Here is a 23,161-nt window from a genome sequence, read left to right on the forward strand (position 1 = left end):
TCTAATAAAGCGGATCAAAGAGCATATTTGAATTTTCTCCCTTCTCGGTTCAGACTTCGTGGGCCTTTGAAAAATCTTTTGTGGGGTTTCGCGTTCTTACTCAGCACAACATGAGCCACCCACAACAACAAAAACAACAACAATTCGACACGTAGTTAAAACTTTTGTTTGCTTCAAAAAAAAAAAAAAAGGAAAGAAAAAAATTTATTATTTTGTTTGCTTGATCACAGGGATGAAGAGGAAAAAAAAAGGATTAATTAACGTGCTCTCTCTTTGCACACTCTAGCCAAATAACACGCCAAATCCTCCTCCGGCTATTGAGGTCTACCTCCCAGAGCATCGCGCCTCTGACTTGACAACTAGAAAATCAGAAGACAACAACAGGGCCCTTTCATCAGTCCCTGGACAAAGCCAGATTAATATTTAAAGATCATTGCTAATGCCCCGAAGTAAAACATGGAGACTAGGTAATTAATTGATTGAGCTGGGTGGTCCACAGAGAGATTAGACCGGATGAGTGTTGTTTATCTCTGTTGTTATTGAAGTATATTTGATTGCTTTGAGCAAATGATTTCCTATTGAATGTAAAGAAGGGGTGGGAGGGGTGCATATTTGACCTGAAAGGCATACGCGGCGAGTTCACGTTCCTCCAAGTGATCACTCGGGGATTAATTGTATCTTGAGTTTTATCCGGCCGAGCACGTACGTAGTGTAAATTCGAAAACGCGGGTAATCCATTGCGCGACACCGTCTTTGCTGACACTCGGCGTAATCTGTGGCCCTGATTCCGTGCACTCCGGGCCCATTTTACGAGTGGATGGATTTCAGTCGCCGATAATGCACGGATGCACTTGGCATGACAATAAGTTTTGTTCAACATCACTTGGCTCACTTCCTGTATCAACTGTTGGATGTGAGTAGAGTGTCAACAGAGTGAAAATCTCAGTTTCCTGGTAAGAAAAACTCTTACATAATTTAATCAGTATCCAAAATGGAGACACACGTTATTTCTCGCACATAATTCCATATTGCTTGACTGGAAGGTAACATCTGCCGCATATTGCGCATCTGTAGCTGACGCTCGCCTCCCAAATCTGTTCAATACGATCCTATCGGAATATTCTATTTGCATGTTTTGCATGCAATAACAAGGAAAAGTGTTGACCAAAATTTCCAGGCAGCACATTCTGCAAAAGGCAAGAGCAACTTCTCCTATTTCCCATCTTAGAAGCGTTATTTTGAAAATTATCCGAATATACCAAATGAAATGGACTGTATTACCATTCGAATGACAACACTGAACCAAGCGGCTAATATATGATGCAGTTGGCTATTTATATTAAACACCATCCCTTGCAGTTTCTTGAGTAATTTAGTTTTTCCCCTCCACAAATGTATCTTATTACTTGATTTAACATTGGCATAATCAGAAAAATTAATATTTAGGCATTTCTAAAACATTCATATAATGGCTTACTGTGTTATTCATTCTCAAATTAACAAAGACCCTCAAAGAGGCAATTGTTTGTAGATTATTTGTAGTTCCATGCATTCTTATATCACCTGAGTCTGTGTCGCAGTGCAGTTTTATTAATAGTGTATGCAAGATTTTGGTAAAAATCAGATTCTAGCTACAAAGCGAAAGTTTCCAAGTTTTCCAACATTTTCTAAAACTTTCCACTTTTTTGTCCATGAGCAGTTCTTGCATTTTGGTTAAGAGGCTATAATTAGTATGCAGATTTCATTTTTGGCATTGTTCCCTGGGAGACGTTGCATATACAGAATCGCCGTGGTGGGCTTTTTCCCTTTTTTTTTTTTTGTTTTTTGTGACATTTTTAAGATGGTGTAGATGTAAATACGAGCAACATCATGCACGTCACATCTAAATAATGTTTCGGGCAGCACATTGGTTAAACTTGTCCAAGCTGCCCCAAATGTCCTTGGCAATGATCACATGAAAAGGTGTTTTTCACTTTTAGATTTTTCTTTTTTTTTTTCCTCCTGTCGAGAGCATCTTGTGAAAGGAGCATTCAAGAATCACCAGGTTTTTCCTTGAGTTTTTTGGAGATGCCTGTCATGAGCGAGCGTGGCAGTGTGTTCTGGTGCCAGCTGGCAGAGGAAGCCTAACACGTCCCAGAGATGAGCGAAGGGCCAGCTGGAAAACCGCCGAGAGCTTTAACACACTCTTCGCTATCGCCGCAAACTCCATCAGCCCATCCTGTTAACTGAAAAAACACAACACTAATTGTGCATTAATCAGTGGGTTTAGTTACCCAACCCCATGAGCCCGTGGTGTATTTCGGCAGTTGGAATACAGAAGTCCGGTATTTGTGTTCCACTGTTACGGAGCTCTCCGGAGGCCTGACTTTGGCTTCCTGTCCGCCATGCGGTCAGCCCGTTGGTTAACCTCCATTAGGCTGGAGGCTTTGTTTTGCTGATTGTATATCTTTTAAATAATGCCTAATTAATGACCATGCACATGACCGAGGGGTCCTGGATTTATCGGGATGTCATCAATCTATATCCCATTAATAAAGACATTTATAACAATATAGATGAAGCCTCCTTAAGCCCCAGGCGGAAAAAGATCCAAGAGCTGTTGCGCATTGAACAAATGAAGAAGCCAGAATCCTGCCAAACAACAAAACTGATTATTTCAAGAGGCAAAAGTCAGCAAGGGAAACCATTTGGGAAACCGTTGTCCTGTCTGGTCTCTATAAAGGTTTAGTAACCTGACACTGCTCTGTTTAATTCAAGCCATCACCTTAGGTTAAATTTATGCAATATGACTGAAAGTTTGGGAGAAAGGTGAAACACTAACAAGACAGCCAATGTCCAGTGAGTCAGGCTCTGAACTTCTTCCAGGTACAGATTCTCTATCTCTAGGTTGCGCTCATTTATGCCCCAAATGTAAAAAATTGAAACGACTGGTGGAAGCACCGTTATTAGCACAAGAAGGTTTTGTATGGGTTCTCTATGTTCTCCCCGTACCTGCATGGCTTTCTCCAGGTCGTCTGGCTTCCTCCCACCTCCAAAAGCATGGATTCGGTTCACTGGTGACCCTCAATTGTGCCCGCGTGCATGAGAGAGTGAATGGTTGTATGTTTACATATGGCAACGGGTCCAGGGTGCACCCTGCCTCCCGGCCAATGAAAGCTGGCACTGGCTGCAAGATAAGCGGTATAGAAGATGTGTGAATTAATTAAATAACAAGTAATGAGCAGCTTGCATTGACAAATATACCCAAGTTTAAGTTTAGGTCTTGTGAAACTCCAGTTTAACTGCATTAAGTTGTTGTCAGGCAGCGTGCTGGAAGTTGGATTGACAGCTGCAATTCAACAACCAATTTAGGAATGATAGTTCAAAGCTGTGGAGATTGCATTGAATTGATTTAGAAACGTAAATAACAGGTCTAGATCCAAAAAAATGACCGATATCGAGGCTTTTTGTAAAAGCAGAAATAGTCTCTTCATTCTCCCAACTCATCACAGTTGGTCAACAATACAGTCCTCGCATAGAAATCTGTCATAATCAAGTTAATAGACCAAAGACTCGACAACAAATATACTCTTTCCTTAGCGGCTTCATGGGTAAAATCGCCTCATTTGGCATTTTGTCACATATAAGCTTGTTATTAGTTCTTTGCAGCTTTGCAGTTCAACAGATCAGAGGTCAACTTTAATTTCTGTGAGCAATCAGACGGAAGGGTTTGAAAGTTCGCATTCACTACACTATCGCTAACTTTTTTGCTCGTGGAGAGTGGAAATGAGGTCACGGGCCTCGGAAGATGCAGGAGAGGTTAAACGTGGTGTCGTCACCGCGCGATATGGAGAAAGAACTGTGAGAAAACGTTCATCACACAAATGCCGCTGACCAGTTTTTGTGCTTTGCTCATTTTTCTGCTTCAGGCACCAATCAATCATCGAGTCATTTATCCCGCGCCGATGCCGAACTCCTTTTATCTGATGCCAGATCCTCTCAGCTGCACGGTATTACTGACAGGTATGCTGGCTCGCTTTGTCGAAATTACCACAAGATCAGGTCGAGTTCCCATGCCTCTCTGCCCTGCGTTGCCATTACCGGCACAGACACTTTAGTTTCACGAATAGGAACTTTGACTATGTGAAATATAATGTGTCAGATATGATTTAATTGTCTTATCAACCACTTAACAGATTAACTCAGCGGTGGTTTGTATAGCGACTTGTATTTGTTGCATTTCTTTATTGTTATGCTGGTAAATGGCCTGCTTCCTCCGCCAAGGATAAATCCTGAATTTAACCTTTGGCAGTAACGGTTGCGCCATAAGTCACACTTTGCATTTTTGGCCTCTTGGGGATGTTTCGCCGTCACAGATGCAGCGCGTCTGGCCTCCCTCCTCTCTGGGTCAAAGCTACCCACGGCAGTGCAACACTAAGGAGTGTGTCTGTCTTGTGTGCGCGTGTGTGTAAGTGTGTGTGTGTGTGTGTGTGTGTGTGTATGTGCGCGCACGGAAGGGGGGGGGGGGGTTGGGAGCATGAGTGCATGCAGATGGTTCACAAGCCAACCTTTCAATTAGGCCCGGAGTATAAATATCCGTGGCTGATTGGAATGTGGCGGCTACTGGCACAAAAGGCTCGGCTTGGCCTGACTCCAAGACCCCGTCGCTCACTCACTCACTCTCTCAGTCATTCTGGAAGCCGCCCAAGGTTACTTTGTCAATGGTCGCAATGATTTCTAACTCCCCGTGTCCGCCTCTGACACCCTCCCTTTCCCATTCCTCTTTCCACCCCCCCTTTCTCTTGCTCCATCTCTGCTAAGCTGCCATTTGCAGAGGGGCCTTCATTTGAACCCCTGTCAGAGGTTCGGTGCCCTCCACAGCCCCCAAACCCCCCCTGCCTGATAAGTTTTGTGCATCAGTTGTATTTTGCACCCCAAAAAAAAAAGTTTCCCCACTTTGATTTTTTTTTTTTCTTTTTTTTTAAAAAACTCACATATATTTGTCCGCCCAGCGGCGAGAGTCTGGGTTCCAGTCCAGCTGCTAATCTTATTTAGCTAATGCTGCAGGTGAACCGTCCCTGCATTTCGCCTTGGGAGACCCTGTATATCCTTCACAGATTATAGGTATGAGCTCCCAGACAACATTTCCCTCCGTCCCCCCAAAAATCCCTGTCACCGTGAGGTGTCTGAGAAATTATCCACACGCCCAGACATGGCGGCGAGGGTATGAAATGACAAAGCAAGGAATGTTTTTGGAGAAGGATATGTTATCACTGTCACAGACTCACTAGGAGTGTTGTGCGGTGCACAGCCTACAAATAGGATTGGATTTATTCTTCGTACGATGAGTGGCGACCTATCCGCTCTCACGGCAGTTTGTATATGCGGCCCAATATTCCCCAAATAATATCGTTACTCTATTACTTGTATATGATTTGTTATTGATCATCGCAGAGATGCGGCATACGCGAGGCCATTATTATTGTATTATTTATGTGTCTGCCTGTCACTGTATACTAAAAATCTGGAACAAAACCCTTAAATCGGCCCGGGGAAACATGACAGCGCAACACGTTAGCAATCATTTTATTTCCTTGTTTTGTTTATTTTTTTTGATTCAGTTTGAGTTTAAATTACCCACGAGCTTTAGCTGCCATTGACTCGGAGACAAAGCTGGGGTATTTAATCACTGTGGTAAAAGAAAAAAAAAAAAACAAAGCAGTTATTTAGATAGAACCGATTAAACACCCAACTACCTATTTTACAGACACGAGTCATTCAAGTTTCTTTGAATTTCATTGAAATGTGTAATTCAGCAAGAAATAAATAGGCAATACAAGACAAAGTCGCATTAATAATGGTAAATAATGTCGCAGTTAGAGTTTGTTATCTTAACCAAACCTGAAACGGAGTAACATTACGACAACATGAATTAAGAAATCAAAATTTAGTGTGTTACTATATTTGCCTGCCTCACTCCGTCTCAAAGCAATAGAAGTATGCCACAATATAAGACCACATGCCCTTTGTTAGGGAATCACCCCTCCCCCCGGCCTGTAACCCACCTACCCACGCTGTGTCAGGGAACCCCACCCACAGCCCCCCAGTCTCTTACACATCCCTCTGGAATCAGGAGAGATTAAAAATTAGGGGATTAGGTTCCCCTCCTAACCCTGTAATCCAGCAAAACAATGCTCTCTAACATCGAGTGAGAGCTCTCAAGGCGTGGGTACGTCCTCCACGTCAGTTATTCCTTATGGACAGGTTCTCTTGGAAAAAAAAAAAAGACGCGCGTACAGACTATCTTTCCGTCTCTATTTTAGCCCCCTTTCTTTATGATCCTGGGCTGTAATGAGGCAACATGGGAGATGGAGCCTAATATCTGCTAATAGGGTCAGTGGAATAAACTGCTTTATGGGGGTCACTGTTGGCACAAGGACAAGGAGGCTGCTAAATGCTCGTCTCCTCTTGTTCCAATGGTAACAATGACTTTTTTTTCCTCCTTTTTTTTTTTTTTTTTTTTTTTTACAACAACAATACGACGTCAGGCAGCAATAATGGCCTCTGATAACGCCGAGGAGTCGCGGTGATGTAAGACACGGGTAGGCTGCTGAATGAAGCCCCCCACCCCCACCAACACCGCCACTACCCCGGTTTTAAATATGTCACTGTCGAATCCAGGAGCCAGAAGCTGGCCACGGGATGCACTCCTTTAATTTCATCGCTCTGTCAGTTTTTATTAAAACTCATTTGTCACCAAGAGAGGGGAGAAATTGAGAAGGAAAGAGAAGAAGTAGCGAAAGGAGAAACAGACATAGATGAGAGAAGGGGCGCGTGGGGGGGGGGGGGGCATCGAGACAAAGAACGGAGACTTTGGGAGGATGGATAACGGGGAGTTTTCCAGGGGGGGCAAGTGAAGCGGATGGTGGCAATGTGGGGCAAGAGGGATGATTTGCCAGCACCTTGGGGAGAGAAGAGGGTCTTATAGGTGGAGGGCAGGGGTGGTGTGGAGGAGTGGAAGGGGTCTTGAGGGGCTGGGGCTGGAGTGGAGGAGGGGGGGCTCAGCAGGAGTGATTAATGATGAATCTGGGGTATAGTGGACCAGTGGGACCCCTATCCCCTGTATCCATCCCTGTCCCGCTCATCAACCTTCCCCCACTTGGTACCCCATCCTCAGCCCTCGCCACCCCACCTTCATGCCCATTTGTATCTGTCTTGGGAGGGAGGGGGGCCAATCCGGGACCTGGTGATGTAGCCCCTCATTTTCCTGCGGGGGGGGGGGGGGGGGCGCTATGTACACAAACGTGCCATTCGGAATTATTTTTTGACGGCGGGTGTTTATTAATGGCAGTTATTACCTCGGCGCGTTTCATAACGAGAGGGATTCCTTCAGATATGGAAAAGGAACACGTCTCGATCTTTCCTCATCGAAACCCCTCGGAAGAGCGCATCCGGACTTCTGCCTTTGAGTTTGAGAGTTAGTGGTAGGGAATAGAAAAAAAAATGGCACGGAAAAACTTGTGCCCCACCCCCCGCCCCATCATCCACCTCGGTGAGCCCACGCACTCCCTGCACCTACAATCAAAAGGACATTCAATGATTCATCGAATCCACGCGTCGTCTTACTCATAAAGTAAAAACATGAAAAATAAAAGACAAGGGCGAGTCTTTCAGAAACACTTGTACAATGAGTTTTTTTCACCCTCATCCCTCGTTTCTCCTTCTTTCCAACTGAATAGTACATGATGGCACTTGACGGGGAGGAGGAGGAGGAAGACCGAGAAAAAAAGAGAAAGCAGAGGGAGTACGAGTAAAAAAAGAGAGAGAGAGGGAGAGAGGGGAAATAAAATGAAGTGTGACAACATATGAATTTCAAATTTCTGAGGAGACATCAAAGTGCGCCATCCGGGGTGTCTCTCTGACAAGGACACTTTCTGATTTTTAATTCCGTCCCCTGATTGTATCGCCGAGGCCCTAACGAAGAATGGAGGAGCAACACCAGCGACTGGCATCAGGCAGCGAGAGATAGAGCGGGATGGGAGGGAGGCGGCTGGCGGTGGTGGGCGGCAGGCTGGGAGGGGGCTGGGGGTGTGATGTAGAGGAAAGAGAGAGTCAGTGAGATCAGAGGGGGCTAGAAGGGATAGATAGAGGAGGAGGAGGAAGGAGAGAAGAAAGGAGAGCCTCATCCAAACACAAGGCGGCCCGGACCTTTGTTCTTCACTCCACTTTCATCAGATGGAGACAGGAGGAGAGAGGGAGAGAGAAAACGTGAAAGCCATCCTTTCCTCCTTCCGTTTGGGGGTGACAGGGACACGGGTAGAAGGAGGGCAAGTTTTTCACCCCTTTTGCGTGTATCAAATCAAGGCCCCCTCTTACGGAGGGACTCTTATCGTCCCTCTCGCTCTTGACAAAACGCTTTCGGGTGGCGCGGCGGCGGTTTGCCGGGTGCGCCACCATCTACCTGAGAGACGTTCACGTCCAGGTGATCAGCTGGCGTCAAACACCAACTACCCATCATTCCTCTGCCCCTGCATTAGTGCCTCCCTACTCTAATTGCCTAGGAGGGTCCCTGCAGGGGGGGTCTAAGGTCTTTGGCATCCCCCTTCCTGGGAAAGAGCTGTGCCAGGGACGCTGCAGGGGGCTCTCATAACCCAAAAGGATCCCCCATGATGGGCTCTCCTAGTGAGGCCCTTTTGGAAGCGGATGGGAAACCCCAGGGATGCAGCAGCAACGGATGGAAAGGTCATGTTAGCGTGTTTTCACACACACACACATAGGTCACACACATAAATGCGCACCGACATGTGATTTAATTTTGTCTTGAATCTCAAACAGCTTTGCACGCTGATCGGAGATCTTCTCTTCGATATAACGTGTATAATGAATCAAAGATATCCAGGAAGTAAGAGGGTCACATGACCCCGTACCATCAGAGGAACACAAGCATAACCAACCTAAAAGGTGCTCAAAGTTGATTTAATTCAAATTGGTTCCCTCGGGTTGGTCTTTGTCAGATCCCCACTCTCAGAACACTGGACATATTTATAGAAATTCTTGCCGACTTTTGATATTTTCAAACATTTTCTTGCTCCTACAATTTCTTGCAAACATCATCATGCGTGATTCCTTTGTATGTCTGTTCTACCACTAAAATCATTTCAATCGATTATTGGAACAGCGACCATTTTTACAGTATGAACTCTGACACGCAGCCAGTGTTTGCACCTTCCCCATGTCTCGACGTGGGTTTCCTGCCGTTTCCTCCCCACCGTCCGCAAATATCCAGTTGGTTAATCGGAGACTGCAGGATAATGGGAATTAATAATAAATTAATGAGTGAATGATTTCATATTTCATATTCTCATTTTCCTCTTATTATTAACAATATTATTATCAGTTTATCCAGGCTCAAACTTTGAAGTTTCTCCTCACTAGATGCCTTAAATCTTGATTTTTGAAACTGGTTTGAAAACACTATCAGGACCGTGTGTTGTCCAGAAAACTGTATCTGTATTTTGAACGTAGATTATTTTAAACAAAGCCACTTGCTAAATGGCGGCACCGTGTTCTTCTAACAGATCAGGAAATTAAGACAGAAGGTCAAGCGCACCCATGTCTCAAACACACACACACACACACATACACACCCACCCACCCAAAGCCAGACACACTCACAACAGGCCCCTCCTCCCTTGTAGAGAGGGGCTGCGTGGTGAGGCAGCTGAGAGACGTGCAGCCACAATGGCCCTTTCGGGCGAGACGGTCCTAATCCGCCCCCCGCCCGCCCCAGCCCCTGCCTCACCGTCCAACAGCGACAGTGAAAAGAGGCCTGTCAATCTCAGCATGGCACCCTCGGGTCTCTGGGATGGGTGTGCTCAGATTTAGGATTTACTGTAGCCCCTCTTTTCTGTCTTATTAAAACCTCCCAGCAGACACACTTGGATACAAGCGTGTGTGTCTCTGTGTGTGCGTGAAATACATTAATAAGGTTTACAGCTCCATGTCTGCCAGAGAACCCATGACTGAGTTTGTGTATCCGTATGGAGTGATTGAAAATGTTTTATTGAATATTATATTTAATCTAATGTATATATCATACAGTATATGACTTATATCACTCAATATAATTTGATTTGTTTTCCCTGCAGTGTGACTAATTATTGTGTGAATTTTAGGGATTTTTTAAGTAATTGTCTGTAGTGTTCAAATAATTTTTTGTTCATTTTTTGAGCTGTTTTCTCAAAAATGTGCAACACCGGCCTTGTCGTTGTAGTTCTCTTTATCTTGCACATTTGTACATGTATTTTTTTCAAATAATGAAGCCATTTCTAGATCATTTTAGAGTCATTTCTTGCCATCTAACACATTGAGGGCAAAAAAAAAATGCATCAGCAAAATAATTACTGAATGAAATCAGTCAAAATAGGTCCCTTGAGCTGACAAAGTCACATCACACGGGTTCATTCACAACTTTTTATTGACATTGTTTGCTTTACTCACTGTACAGTAAAACAAAATAAATAATTCAATTATAATACTGTCAACTTACATAACTATTCATTCACAAAGACCGTATTAATGATGTGGGACATGCAGAAGCAGACATCACTCTGGATACGTTACAAAACTTACACACACACACACAAAGATGGGTGGCGAGACAGACACATAAACAGAATGCAGTACACAAACACACACACACACACACACACACACACACACACACACACACCCCAACATACACAAAGTAAACACTTATTTAGAGGTGTCAGACACCGCATGTAATATCCTCTGGCACAGGAGCCGAGTGTATGTTTGCCAACGAACCGTCAGCTGAACGTGCACGGCGTGCACTGTCCGCTGCAGCTGATGGTGATCAAATCTAACAGACAGGGAGGACTGGAGCACACTTTCCTGCCTCAGAGACATGGGGGAGACAGAGGGAGGGAGAGAGAGAGGGAGGGGGGAGAGAAAGAGGGAGGGGGCGCAGGGAGACTGCCTCTGGCCACCATTATCTCCTCAATGCGTGACTGTGTCCATGTGACTGTGACAGTGTTAAAAAATAAATAAATAAAAATAGTGTTTGTTTACTTACAGCATGTGCATGTGTGTGTGTGTGTGTGTTTGCTCATGTGTGTGCCTGTCAGTGGGATCAGAGTGAGTGTGTGTTCATGTTTGCTATTCAACATCCTGAAGTCCATATAAGTGACTGATAGATAACTAGTCAGCCAGATGACACGGCGGGAAGCCCCTGGCTCAACCCCTCTAGCTGGGGTTAAAGCTCCTCAAACTTCTCTCTCTCTCTCGGATCTTCTTAATTTGCTTATAAATATTAAATCCAGCAACGTTCTCTCCTGCTAAACTCATCCTCTCGAAAAATAAATAATTATAATAATTTAACCCGCGAGCCTTCGACAAAAGGATGCCGGTGGTAATTAAAGTTTAAAAAAGGAAAGAAAAAAAAAAAGGTGACTCATGAGCATTTCGCTGATCCGGCATTCGCGATGGTGGAAAGAAGTTAATGTGAAAACACAGGTGGTTAGAAGACATTTTATGGGGAGTCAAAGGGGGCAAATTTAAAAATGTTATCATAATAATACATTTTATTTTAAGGCGCCCAACTCGACACTCAAGGACACCACACAGACGTATCAAAAAAATGCAGGGTTAAAATAAACAATGAAAATAAAAACAATAAAAGTAAAAATATATATATATTAATGGCTTCTCTGCTTAGAACCAATGATTCTTGTGTGTTTTATTTTATTATAATTGTATTGTTTATTTGATTGACGACTGTCTCCTTATTTTACTTTCTTGTGTCGTGTCTAGACTGTGTGTGTAGTGTCTCCTCCTAATTGTGTTCATTACTTTAAATATATCAACTGCACGCTTCCCCTCAATAAACTCCAGTCATAAAAGCAGGGAATGGTCCTCTCAGGGGTTGTATTAACAGTGCAGTGCTGGACTGGCCTGGAGGCCCACCTCATTTAACGTTAACACACACACACACTATCCATCCAGTTACTGAGCATGGTGTGTGTGTGTCTGAGTGTGTGATAGAAGGAGAGCGAGAGAGTGTGTGAGGAACAGAGATGAATGACGTTCTAATCACTCACACAATACACCTTAAGCCCCGTAATGAAAAGCACCGATAAGGAAAATTAACATAAAACCTAAATGGTGCCGAATGAGAGAGTGGACATAAATATTAAGGTTGTAAATCTCAACCATAAACACAAATACATATATGACTGTCTCTCTCTCGCTCTCTCTCTCTCACACACACACACACACACACACACACACACACACTATCCTGAAAATTTGATCCTAAAGCATATGTACACTTATCTGCTTCATCCCTCCTCTTTATTTTTTTATTTATTTCTTTTTCTTTTTTTTTTTTTTTTTTGCCGGCTCCTGCAGAGCCGGGGCCCTTCGCTCATGGTAAGTTTTAATGGTAAATCAACAAAGGGGTAGACATGAAAGAAAGGCTAGCTTTCCAGTTTGCAGGGTGAAGAATTATTCATCAACGCTGTAGTGTTGCACTGCGGGCAAAAATCCTGCAGCAGCGCTCCATTTTAATTGCCAGAAAATGACTGTAAATGATACAGAGAACCAAAGAGAGGAGACAGGGAGAGAGAGAGAGAGAGGGGAGAGGGGAATCTAAGGGATATAAAAAAAACAAGGGGAAAAGAAAAAAAAAAGGACACCCCCACTGCCATGGGCTGCCCGCCCCCCAAATTGAAGGCCATGGTGATAAAAAGCTATGTGGCAATCAGAGAAGTGAAGTGTCCCCCCACCCCACCCCGCCCCCCTCCAGCCCCCCAGGAGCCTAAAAAAAAGAGATAGTGAGGAGAGAAAAGAGGAGAGAAGGGCGATGGGGGGCGGGGGGGCACCATCAAAAAAGGAGTGGTGGGATTAGGTCTGAGAGACAGTTTACTACGCTCTTTTTGTGCGCCGAACCTGCAGGATTAGAGATAACAAATGTTAGTCGAGGACGGGCACCTGCTGTGAGCCGAGAGGAGGAGGAGTAGGAGGAGGTGGATGAGGAGGAGAGAGGAGCTAGCCCGCTAAAAACAGCCGAGTGGGTTTTGTGGCCCCGTTGTGCAGAATTAGAGGACAGTAGAGGACGAGAGAGCGAGGGGTTGATGATAAAGGACGAGGAGTGGATGGAACGTGTGCAAAGTAAATAGTGAGGGATAAACTTGATAATCTGGGGGCGGGGGGGCAAAGCCCGACGCTTATCCCGCCTCGTTCCCCGCGCTCGCTGAGACCAACAAACAGAAGTCCCAACTTTCTTAAGTGTCCACACCGTGTCCCAGCCACCTTTATGCCCCCCCCCCGCTCCTCTCCCCATCACTTTCTGACCCACTGCGGCGCTCCGTTGTGTGCGGCTGAAATTGCCGCTGGGGCCTGGGGACCTCCCAGCCTGCTCGCCACAATGACCCCAGCCCACGAAGCACTCAGACTGGTCAATCAACAATTAAAAGCCTGTCTGTAGCCACTAACTCAATTCAGCCACTCGGATTAGTGCTGCGTTAGAGCACAAGCACCCAGACAGACCTGAGACAAGAAGTAATCTCACACACACGCAGGCACGCGCACGTGCATACATATACACAAACACACACACTGGACTGAGTTGGCAAGCCTTACCGATGTTTGAACCTGCAGGCGGGGGATTTCGGGGAAACGCACCTGTTACATGCAGGCGGTTCACTGCATGGATAAGTAAGGTCAAAAGGTCGTGACCTCTCGCTTAAAAGCATCTCGGTAGCTGCATTTCAACCTGGGGGTCTGAGGCTGTGGAGCAAAGCTGAATTTGACCTTTCCTTTGGTTTGACTTGAAGAATTCACTCCAGTGTGTGTGTGTGTGTGTGTGTGTGTGCGTGTGTGAGTGAGGTTCGTGCACTTGCACATTCTTGGACACACATCTGATTGAACGATTAAATAAGGATGACTTAACCAAACAGCCCCGCCAACGCAGATGACACCGCTGGTGCTCGAACTTATCATGTTTTTTTTTTTTTCTTTTTACTATTTCATCATTCGTTCATGGCTTGAGAAAAAAAAAAAAACTAATATAAAAACAAAAGCTAGAATAACTGCAGGGGCTGGTAAACGAAGCATAAAGACCCCAAGTGACCGAGGGGAATTATTTGGCTCCATTAAGCAGGCATTAACATGAATTACTATCTAATTAAAATTAAACAGCTCATTAATAACTTTGCGATGGGGTCTTAGTGCGGAAGTTCTCTGGAGTGTGCCCGTGTGTGTTTGCGTGTGTGTGTGTGTGTGTGTGTGTGTGTGTGTGTGTGTGTGAGTGTGTGTGTGTGTGTGTGTGGGTGTGTGTAAAGAGAAGCTGTGTTGTGTCATGGCCAAGAGCGCAATCAAGTGGGATATAACTAAGCATCTGCCCCGCAGGAAAGCCAGGGCCTGAGAGGGTTCTACCTGTGGAACATGAATTGCTGGCGTGCAATGAAGATGATGCTCTTCATAATATTAAGTTAACTTTACTCACAGTTTAGTCAACACACACACACCTCTGTGTCTTGCTGGTGTTGGACAGGTCTCGGTAACGGCGCGGTCGGAGGAGTCAGGAGGAAAGGTGGACAAAGACAGGCGCTGTTACATCATGTTCTCCGACAAAGGAAAGGAGAGAAGAGGAACGTATGAAAGAATGAGAACAGAAACACGCTAAGCTAAGTAAAACAGGGGATTGAAGAACTGCACAGAAAGAAGAGGGGAGGAAAGACGAGAGCAGAACAAAAAAGAAAAAAGCAGAAAAAAGCAGCGCACTTAAAATGCTGAGAACAGAAAAAACACTAAAGAGGCAAAGTGAATCAAAGAGGAAAGGAAGAGAGAAACTAAAGTAGAGAAGAGAAGAGAAGAGAAGAGAAGAGAAGAGAAGAGAAGAGAAGAGAAGAGAAGAGAAGAGAAGAGAAGAGAACCAAGTATAACAGTCCTTAGTAGCTCACAGGTTTCTTGGAGGCCAAAGAAGACCCACTTTACACCCTTTACCACCTATAACCAACAGTCAGCACTTACAGTGCGTTATCATCGTCTCAAAAGGCAGTATCTACATAGAAGGGAGCACCACCGCATACCCCTATGCCCCAAAAAAGCCTCTTCTGAGCCTTAAAAAAAGATTTGTGTGCAAACGTGAGCTGATAATGGAACCTCATCACCTAAATCCACCGGATTGTGTCAGAGCAAAGGAAAGAAAAAAATAAACAAATAACTTTGACTGTAAGAGCAGAAAAGGTGAATGAATAAAGATGGTGAATGACAGGAAGAAAGGGGGGATAGCGAGGCCTCAAAAGTACCACACACAGACACACGTACACACACACACACACACACACACACACACATATATGCAAGCACGCACACATATATTCCCTGTCTTTTTCCTGCTCCAGGCCAGGAGCTGTTTACCTCTCTATCAGCGGTGCTCTCTAAAAGCAGGGACCCCATCCATATTCACCGGCCTCAAAACTCCTCTGCTTATCTTCCTCCCAACCCTTGAAAACACACACACACACACACACACACACACACACACACACACACACACACACACACACACACACACACAGGTCCCCATGTTCCCTTCTGTACAGACACACATACATAAACATGTCTTTATGGAGGCAGGAGGCAAACACGTCGGGCCAGGAGGGGACGGGGATAAGAATCACCTTGAATTCAAAGCAGAGGATTGCGGGTCCCCGGCAGGGCGGGCAGGACGGGCGTTCTGGCGAGACACACAAACCGGGTGGGGGTTTGAGGGAGTTCGGGGGGCGGTGGAGGATGCAGGAGGGCCTAAGGAGCAACGGGTGCGATGCCGAGGAAACAACGCGTTAGCCGCATCATTGGTTAACGTGCACGTGGAGGTGGCGCGGTGTTTTGCAGGTTTGCTGGGTGGGGCATTGTGTCCGTGTGTGTGTGTGTGTGTGTGTGTGTGTGTGTGTGTGTGGAGAGGGGGTCACACATGTGGCCAAAGCTAGAAATGTCATTTTGGCTGGGGGTTACTGGGGATGTATAATTGGATTACCCAGATCTTCAACTTGCAAACTTGCACAGTTTTACATTCAGTGGACTGGGAAGGGGGGAGCAACTCTGGGGGTAAACCGAGGGGGCGGGGGGGCTCAGAGAGTGCTTGAGAACTAGCAGAGATGCACAGGGCCATTGGGGGCAACTCACCCCCTCTGTTCCTCTGCAGGCAGCATTCTTGTTTGGTGTGTGTGGGGGTGGTGGTGGTGGGGGGGGTGAAGTTGGGAACTCTCTCCGCTACTAATTGCGCGCCGGCGCCTGCGATGAATATTCATCCCGGCGCGTTCAGACCCCGCCTAATTAGCCCAGAGATGGAGGGAAGAAACTCGCACCTTGTACCACAAGAGGAGCCCCCGCTACATCCCCCCATACCCCTTACCCCCCTTACCCCCCCCTAACCCACCAGCATCCCCCTGAGAATGCTGGCAGAATAGCCCAAGTTCATTAGCCAAAAAAAAGAAAGAAAGAAAGAAGAGAAAAGGGGGGTAGAAAGTTACCTGGAAAGCACGGGACAATTCGGCGGGATGACTCCCCCCCCCTTCTTCTTCTTCGTCTTCTTCTTCTTCTTCTTCGTCTTCGTCCATATTTAGTGCCCATTACGCATGTCTATCAAAGAAAAGAGGGGGGAATACAATTATCAGATTGAGTGACTGGGTGGATGTTACTCCCCTTGCTGTGGCTGGAGGCAACATTATGGGATTTTTTTTAAATCTAAACATAGCTTGTGGCCTTTTGGAAACCAACGGTTTCCCAGTGGGATTCTGGAGGATTAATGAGGGGGGGGGGTGCGTTTTTTTTTTTTTATATTTATTTATTTAGATTTTCCTAAAAGGGGCCGGGCTGGAAGGGGGGGGGGTCTTCAGGTGAACTTCTTAATTTTAAAAATGAAATGCTTGAATGTTAGTTTGGGAAACTTCTCGAACAGCTTTCCTTTCCATACATATTTTACACAGGGTTTTATTTCAGGTTTGAAGGCGGGTGCTGAAAGGCTAGATAGTTTTAATTTAAATTTTATTTTATTTTTTTATTGGGGGGGGTGCACCACGTGACAGCAAGACACCGGAAGTAAATTAAAAATAATAGGCTCTGGTCTCCTCGGGTGATAAAGCGGTGTTGTGCGCTTTTGGTGCTTGGGTTGAAAAGGGGTCACTCGGTTCCACGACACTCAACTCTGCGGTTGAACACCCCCCCTACACACACACACACACACACACACACACACACACACACACACACACACACATTTTACATTCTTAAAAAAAAAGCCCCATCATATCGAATTCATTTCCTGTACGGGCCGTCAATCACCGCCGGGCTGTGTGTGATCCCTTTCATGGAGCGCGCCATGGAAACCTCGCGAGGCTCGGCAAAAATGCACCTCGGCGTGCACAAGGCCATATTCTTCTCAAAGGGGGTTGGGGGTTAGGGGAAGGGATGGGGGGCAGAAAAGGAAAAAAGAGGCATCTGGATCTTTATTTTCCGTCGGTGGCACGGCGGAAAACACAAGACTGGGTCTGTGTGGCACAGACCACTGCTTTTTATAGGAGAGGTGGTGGTGGGGGGTTAAAAGATTACGCGTCTCCATTATGTAAGTGCGTGGAACCCGGTGACACCCTACCCCCAACCACCCACTCCCACCCGGGTCCACGAGTGGGGGTCGGGTTCAGCGTTGGGATCGGATCCGTCATTTACGCACAAAGTTGACGGGTGTTTTTTTTTTTCTTTTCCCCCTCAGACAATACATGACGCAATCCAACTTAAGTTTGCGTCCAAACGAGTACAAGTGGCGCAACGGATCATGGGGGGCGCGCACATACACGCGCGCGCATCAAATCATTACATTGAGGGATGGGTGGACAAAAACGTGGGGAAACCACGCCTTTCCGAGGAGGATGACGAGCACCTGTGACCCCGCCGACAAAACGCTGCGCACGCACACGCACACGCACGACATTGTTCAAACAGACAAGGACGCGGCCACGCAGCGGGAGGAAGGAAGGGGGGAGAAAAGGGAGACAACTTACCTTTTCTTTTTTTTCCCTCTCATATATATAGTCGGATTAGAAATAGTTCCCGCGTAGTCGGATTGTCCTGCAAAGAGAGAGGCAGAGATGACACCAAACAAAACAGGTGCTAGGGAGATAAGGGGAAAAAGAATAGAAAAAAAAATAAAGAAAAGAAACAAAAAAAGACGACTTTCAGGTAAATTATTAAAACGGGACCGTCGCGCCCCGCGAACCCCCTTTTTTCCCAAGAAGTTCCCCGCTTTGGAAGGAGAGCAACGCGCGTCTGATTGCGGAGTTTGGGGCGAATGGAAGGGGAGAGATGTAAGATTTGTTTAAAGCCCCGCATTTCCATTTAAGAACGTGATTGTGTTTGCAAAGATCCCTTTCAATCTTTCGCACACCCCCTCCTCCTCCTCATCCTCTTCGCCCCCCCCCCTCTCTCTCTCTCTCTCCCTCTCACTCTCTCTCTCTCCCGACCCCCTTCAGCGTCTCCGAGGCTGCTTTGCAATTCATAGAATTGGTAATTTGCTATTGGGACAAAAAAAAAAGAAAAAAAACGTGAAGGGAAAAATAATCAGATCAACCGGGAGAGAGGCGGCGAGGAAGGAGCCGGGAGGAGGAAGAGGAGGAGGAGGAGGCGCCGGGTTTCTCCCTCCCGAAGTTGCAGTTTTAGAAAACACTCCTAGGCTGGAAGGAGTGCGTGATAGAGAGAACAGGGCCTTGCGCGGGTTTGCGTTTCCGACGCGGGTCGTTTCTAGATTACTTAAGAAATGTGTCATAAAATAAGATTTAAAAAAAAAAAAACGAATAAAATAAAATTTTGTGAAAATCAGATTGAAGTTTCCACAGTGTAATCCGATCTAATGTGATGCGGTTGGGATTGGGAATTATCTGACGTCATCTACGCGCGCGTCTATAAACAAAGCGATTGTAACATGGCCACGCACGTAGAATCAGGCGCGTGCATGAGACCGGGCCGCAGGTAGGGTCTCCCGCGACCCCCCTACCTCCACACCCGGCTCGCCGGGCTCCCGCACGACTCCCCCGCGTGGTTAGTCTGCAAAACGACCGCTCCAAAAGTGAGGGGTGGGATGGGATGGGTGTGTGTGTGTGTGTGTGTGTGTGTGTGTGTGTGTGTGTGTGTGTGTGTGTGTGTGTGTGTGTGTGAGTGAGTGTGTGTGAGTGTGTGTGTGCGCGTGTGTGTGTGCGCGTGTGTGTGGGGTGGAGGGGCTCCATCGTAATCGGAAGAGCGTTGATGTGACACGCCGGGCGACTTCCGTCCATCACGCCCGTTCAGAGAAGAAAGAAAGAAAGAAAGAAAGAAAGAAAGAAAGAAAGAAAGAAAGAAGAGGCTGCTTTCCTTCTCTCTCGCTCTCTCTCTCCGTCAGTTCTCCCCATCCTGCGCACGGAGCGCACCGTGGCACCATCCTGCGCCTATTGAACGCGTCCCCAGTGGGCTCCGGTCGGACGGGAGCCAATACAAGCGGAGGGGAGGCGTGTCTTCGCTCCTCGACGGAGACCTCCCAGAGCAGGTTGTTGCGTTTTTTGGCTCTAAAGCCCGGAGACCTCCGACTCGCTCGTCAGTTATCCAGGCAGGAGCCATGGCGACAACAGCTCAGTATATCCCGAGGAATAACTCCTTACCGTCCAACCCGCTCATGCACCCGGATTCGGACCGGATGCACCAGGGGACGACCTACAGAGAGGTGCAGAAGATGATGCACCACGAGTACTTGCAGGGGCTGGCGGCGACCAACACGGGACACCCCATGAGCCTGACGCACCACCAGTGGTTGCCGACCTCCAACAGCGACTGGTCCAGCGGCACCCACATCGGACAGCAGGAGCACAAAGCCGGCGTGCAGGCGAGCCGGGAGGACCTGAGCAGCGGCTTCCACCACAGATCCCACCTGGTGCACCAGCAGACGCAGAGCGGCCACCACGGCTCCTGGGCGCCCGCCACGACGCACCATCTCTCCCCGCTCTCGCCGGCGTCCAACGGCCACCAGTCGCTCGTCTACTCGCAGCCCGGATACACGAACCTCAACGCGATGCTGAGCCCGCAGCCGGGCTCCCTGCACCACGGCATGCGGGACCCGCTGCACGACGACACGGGCGGCCACGACAACCAGATGGAGTCGCCCCAGCAGGCGTTCAGCCACCACCAGGACCACTCGGACGAGGACGCGCCCAGCTCCGACGACCTGGAGCAGTTCGCCAAGCAGTTCAAGCAGCGGCGGATCAAACTGGGCTTTACGCAGGCGGACGTGGGCTTGGCCTTGGGCACCCTGTACGGAAACGTCTTTTCTCAGACCACCATCTGCAGGTTCGAAGCGCTGCAGCTCAGCTTCAAGAACATGTGCAAACTTAAGCCGCTCCTCAACAAATGGCTGGAGGAGACAGACTCCAACACGGGCAGCCCCACCAATTTGGACAAGATCGCGGCGCAGGGCAGGAAACGAAAGAAGAGGACCTCCATCGAGGTGGGGGTCAAAGGGGCGCTGGAGAATCATTTCTTGAAATGCCCAAAGCCCTCCGCTCACGAAATCAGCACTTTAGCCGGCACCCTGCAGCTGGAAAAAGAGGTTGTCCGCGTTTGGTTTTGCAACAGGAGACAGAAAGAGAAACGAATGACACCGGTGGGGGTCCCTCACCCCAACATGGAGGACGTATATTCCCAGGCGGAGACCCCCCCGCTGCACCGCACACTACAGAGCCCGGTGCAGTGACTGTTCTCCTGAGCGAGACGAGCGGTTTCCGTGGGGTGGGGTGGGGGGGTCGTGGGTTATTGGGGTGGGGGGTCAGATGGGATAGAAAAAAAATGGGGAGGGTAAAGGAGAGAATGGGAGACGGTGGAGTTTACAGTATTTAAGTTTGAGCTTTTTTTTTTTCATTTTCCTGTCAGTCAGAACTCCGGGAAAAGTTGCCCAGATGAGTGGGTGGTTTCATACCCGGCGATCGTCGCGTCCGACAAATAGAAAAGTGTGAAGATAAATTAAAAAAAAGAAATAAAAAAAAGTGAAAAAGGAAGAATAAAATAGTTATTGCCGACTCCGTGCGCATTTATTTTAAAGTGCCGCAAAGATCTATCTCTATCTCTCTTTTTATTTTATTTTATCCCCACTTTTTTAACCAAATGAGTCCGGGGAAAGTTGACGGACGAACTGTTTTTGGGGGGAGTGGGGAGGGGGGCGAGTTGCTGAACGAACTGTACAAACAGTTTGATTATGTTCGAGCTCAACCCGATTCATCTGCGTTTACTCTCTTTGTTCTGTTCAGTGTGATTCTTATTTTTATTGTATTTTTTTTATACCTCGGTGTATCTCCTTGTGCTTCTCATCGCTCATCATCCTCCTTAAGGCACTGGAACGCATCAAGGCGGCCTCTTCTTCTTCTTCTTCTTCCTCTTCTTCCACTCCTTTATTTTTAATTTATTTTTATATTCCCCCCGGATGGCGCAATTCATTAGCAAACAGGAAAATTGGGATAATGTTCAGTTCAACGGGACGTCTGACTGCATGCCTTAAAAATACCCAGTTTTAAAAATGGTAACTGAATAATATTCGAGGGGGGGGGGGGCACACACGTCTAAATTTGCATCAGACGCTAAAAAAAATAAAAGAGCAAGGTGGATTCTATACCATTATTATTAATATAGGTTTCGAATTGTTCTTTTCTTTGCATGGAGCACTTATTGTTTTTCCTTTTTTGATGATTGACATTTGATGTTTGTTATAAGAATCGAGCGGAAATTATGTCAGCAGGTTAAAATACATGAAAAAAAACCAACAAAACAAACATGTTTCCAGTTTCCTGGTTGTTACCCACAGAGCGCTGTCAGATGCTCTTGCACTGCCCGCGTCCGGTTGAGGCTCCACACGTTTCAAGTGAGATCGTCCCAACAAAACGAAAAGTAATAATAACTCAGGTAACTTCAGTGCCCCGTGTCTGAATATCACGCCCGCATTACATTTATTTTTACTCTTTTTGTTTTTATTTCATGTTGGGATTTGTTTGCAGTCATGTCCTTATTATCATTATTATTATTATTATTATTGTTCTCTTCTAGCACATCCGTTGTATTATATTGATAGCGTTGGATTTGAAGAAAAGTAAGGAATTCCTCAGAAAAAAAAAGAAGGGGGGTGGGGAGCGATGGAGGCATTTGCTTTCCAGATATTTATTTTTTATTCTGACCTGAAAAAAATGGGGAGGGGGGGGGGGGGGGGACAAATCCGCGTTCATTTTCTCAACGTTGGTTCCCAAAAAGCCTACAGCTCTTGGACACAGTGGGGTGGGGGATGTTGGAGGAGTTTGTTGTTGTTGTTATTTTATATATATTTTTCCTTTTCCGAGAGAAAATAATGATAAGAATTAAGAAAAAGAAAAAAGAAAAAAGAAAAAAAAGAATTTTAGAGGAAAAATGTTGCCAGGAATCATTTCCCGACGTGTAAATATGTCCGATATGTAAACTTGTATTTGTTCTGAGATTTTTTTGTTTGTTTGTTTTATTTTTTGGGTTTTGTTTTGTTTCGTTTTGTTCGTTTGTTTGTTTCTGGGCAGTTTTGTACTAATTCCAAGGAGATATTTTAATATTTCATTTATGAATCTGACCATTTATATATACATATATATATATATTTATTTCTTAAGCGTGTTTGGAGCTTCTTTTTTTCTTTTCTTTTTTTTACTACATTGGTTGTATGTTCGATTGTTCAATGTAGACTGCAAAGTCACATTTCTATTTATGTTATAGTAATATTTTATTACTTACATAAAACATATATACAAGAAATGGTCTCGTCGTCTTCATTGAGAGGAGAGCAAAGCGTCCCTCTGTTGCCTCCTCGTCGCTCGAAAGAAGAAAAAAAAACAAACAGAAGATGAAGGTGATCCTGAAGTTCAGTCCCGCTTCGTGATGTAACGAGGGGTTCCGTTTAATCTGTGTTATTTGTGCTGTTAATGGGAACAGACGCCAGTATTTGACATCAGTAAGCCCCCTCCCTACACACACACACACACATACACACACACACACACACACTGCTTCATACACTCTTACTATTGTGTAACCGCAGTATTAAATTGTGCAATATTAACATCGAATTTTTGAG

The 23,161-nt window shown here is 46.2% G+C and overlaps 1 protein-coding gene across 1 annotated transcript; it reads left to right on the forward strand.

Moving 5' to 3' along the window:
- The first annotated feature begins 19,614 nt into the window (after positions 1-19,614).
- Positions 19,615-22,842, forward strand: pou3f1 (POU class 3 homeobox 1). Its single transcript, XM_086153689.1, has one exon. It carries the CDS (start codon positions 19,649-19,651, stop codon positions 20,774-20,776), a length of 1,128 nt encoding a protein of 375 aa, XP_086009815.1. The 5' UTR covers positions 19,615-19,648; the 3' UTR covers positions 20,777-22,842.
- The last annotated feature ends 319 nt before the right edge of the window (positions 22,843-23,161 follow it).

This window comes from Fistularia commersonii, chromosome 10 (genome assembly GCF_037954325.1).
Source record: "Fistularia commersonii isolate RoL2024-O1a breed Wild chromosome 10, RoL_Fcom_v1.0, whole genome shotgun sequence".
In the NCBI taxonomy this organism is placed as follows: domain Eukaryota; kingdom Metazoa; phylum Chordata; class Actinopteri; order Syngnathiformes; family Fistulariidae; genus Fistularia; species Fistularia commersonii.

Excerpts from the sequence above, each read along its gene's own strand:
- pou3f1 (XM_086153689.1), top strand. The coding sequence starts at position 19,649 with ATGGCGACAACAGCTCAGTATATCCCGAGGAATAACTCCTTACCGTCC.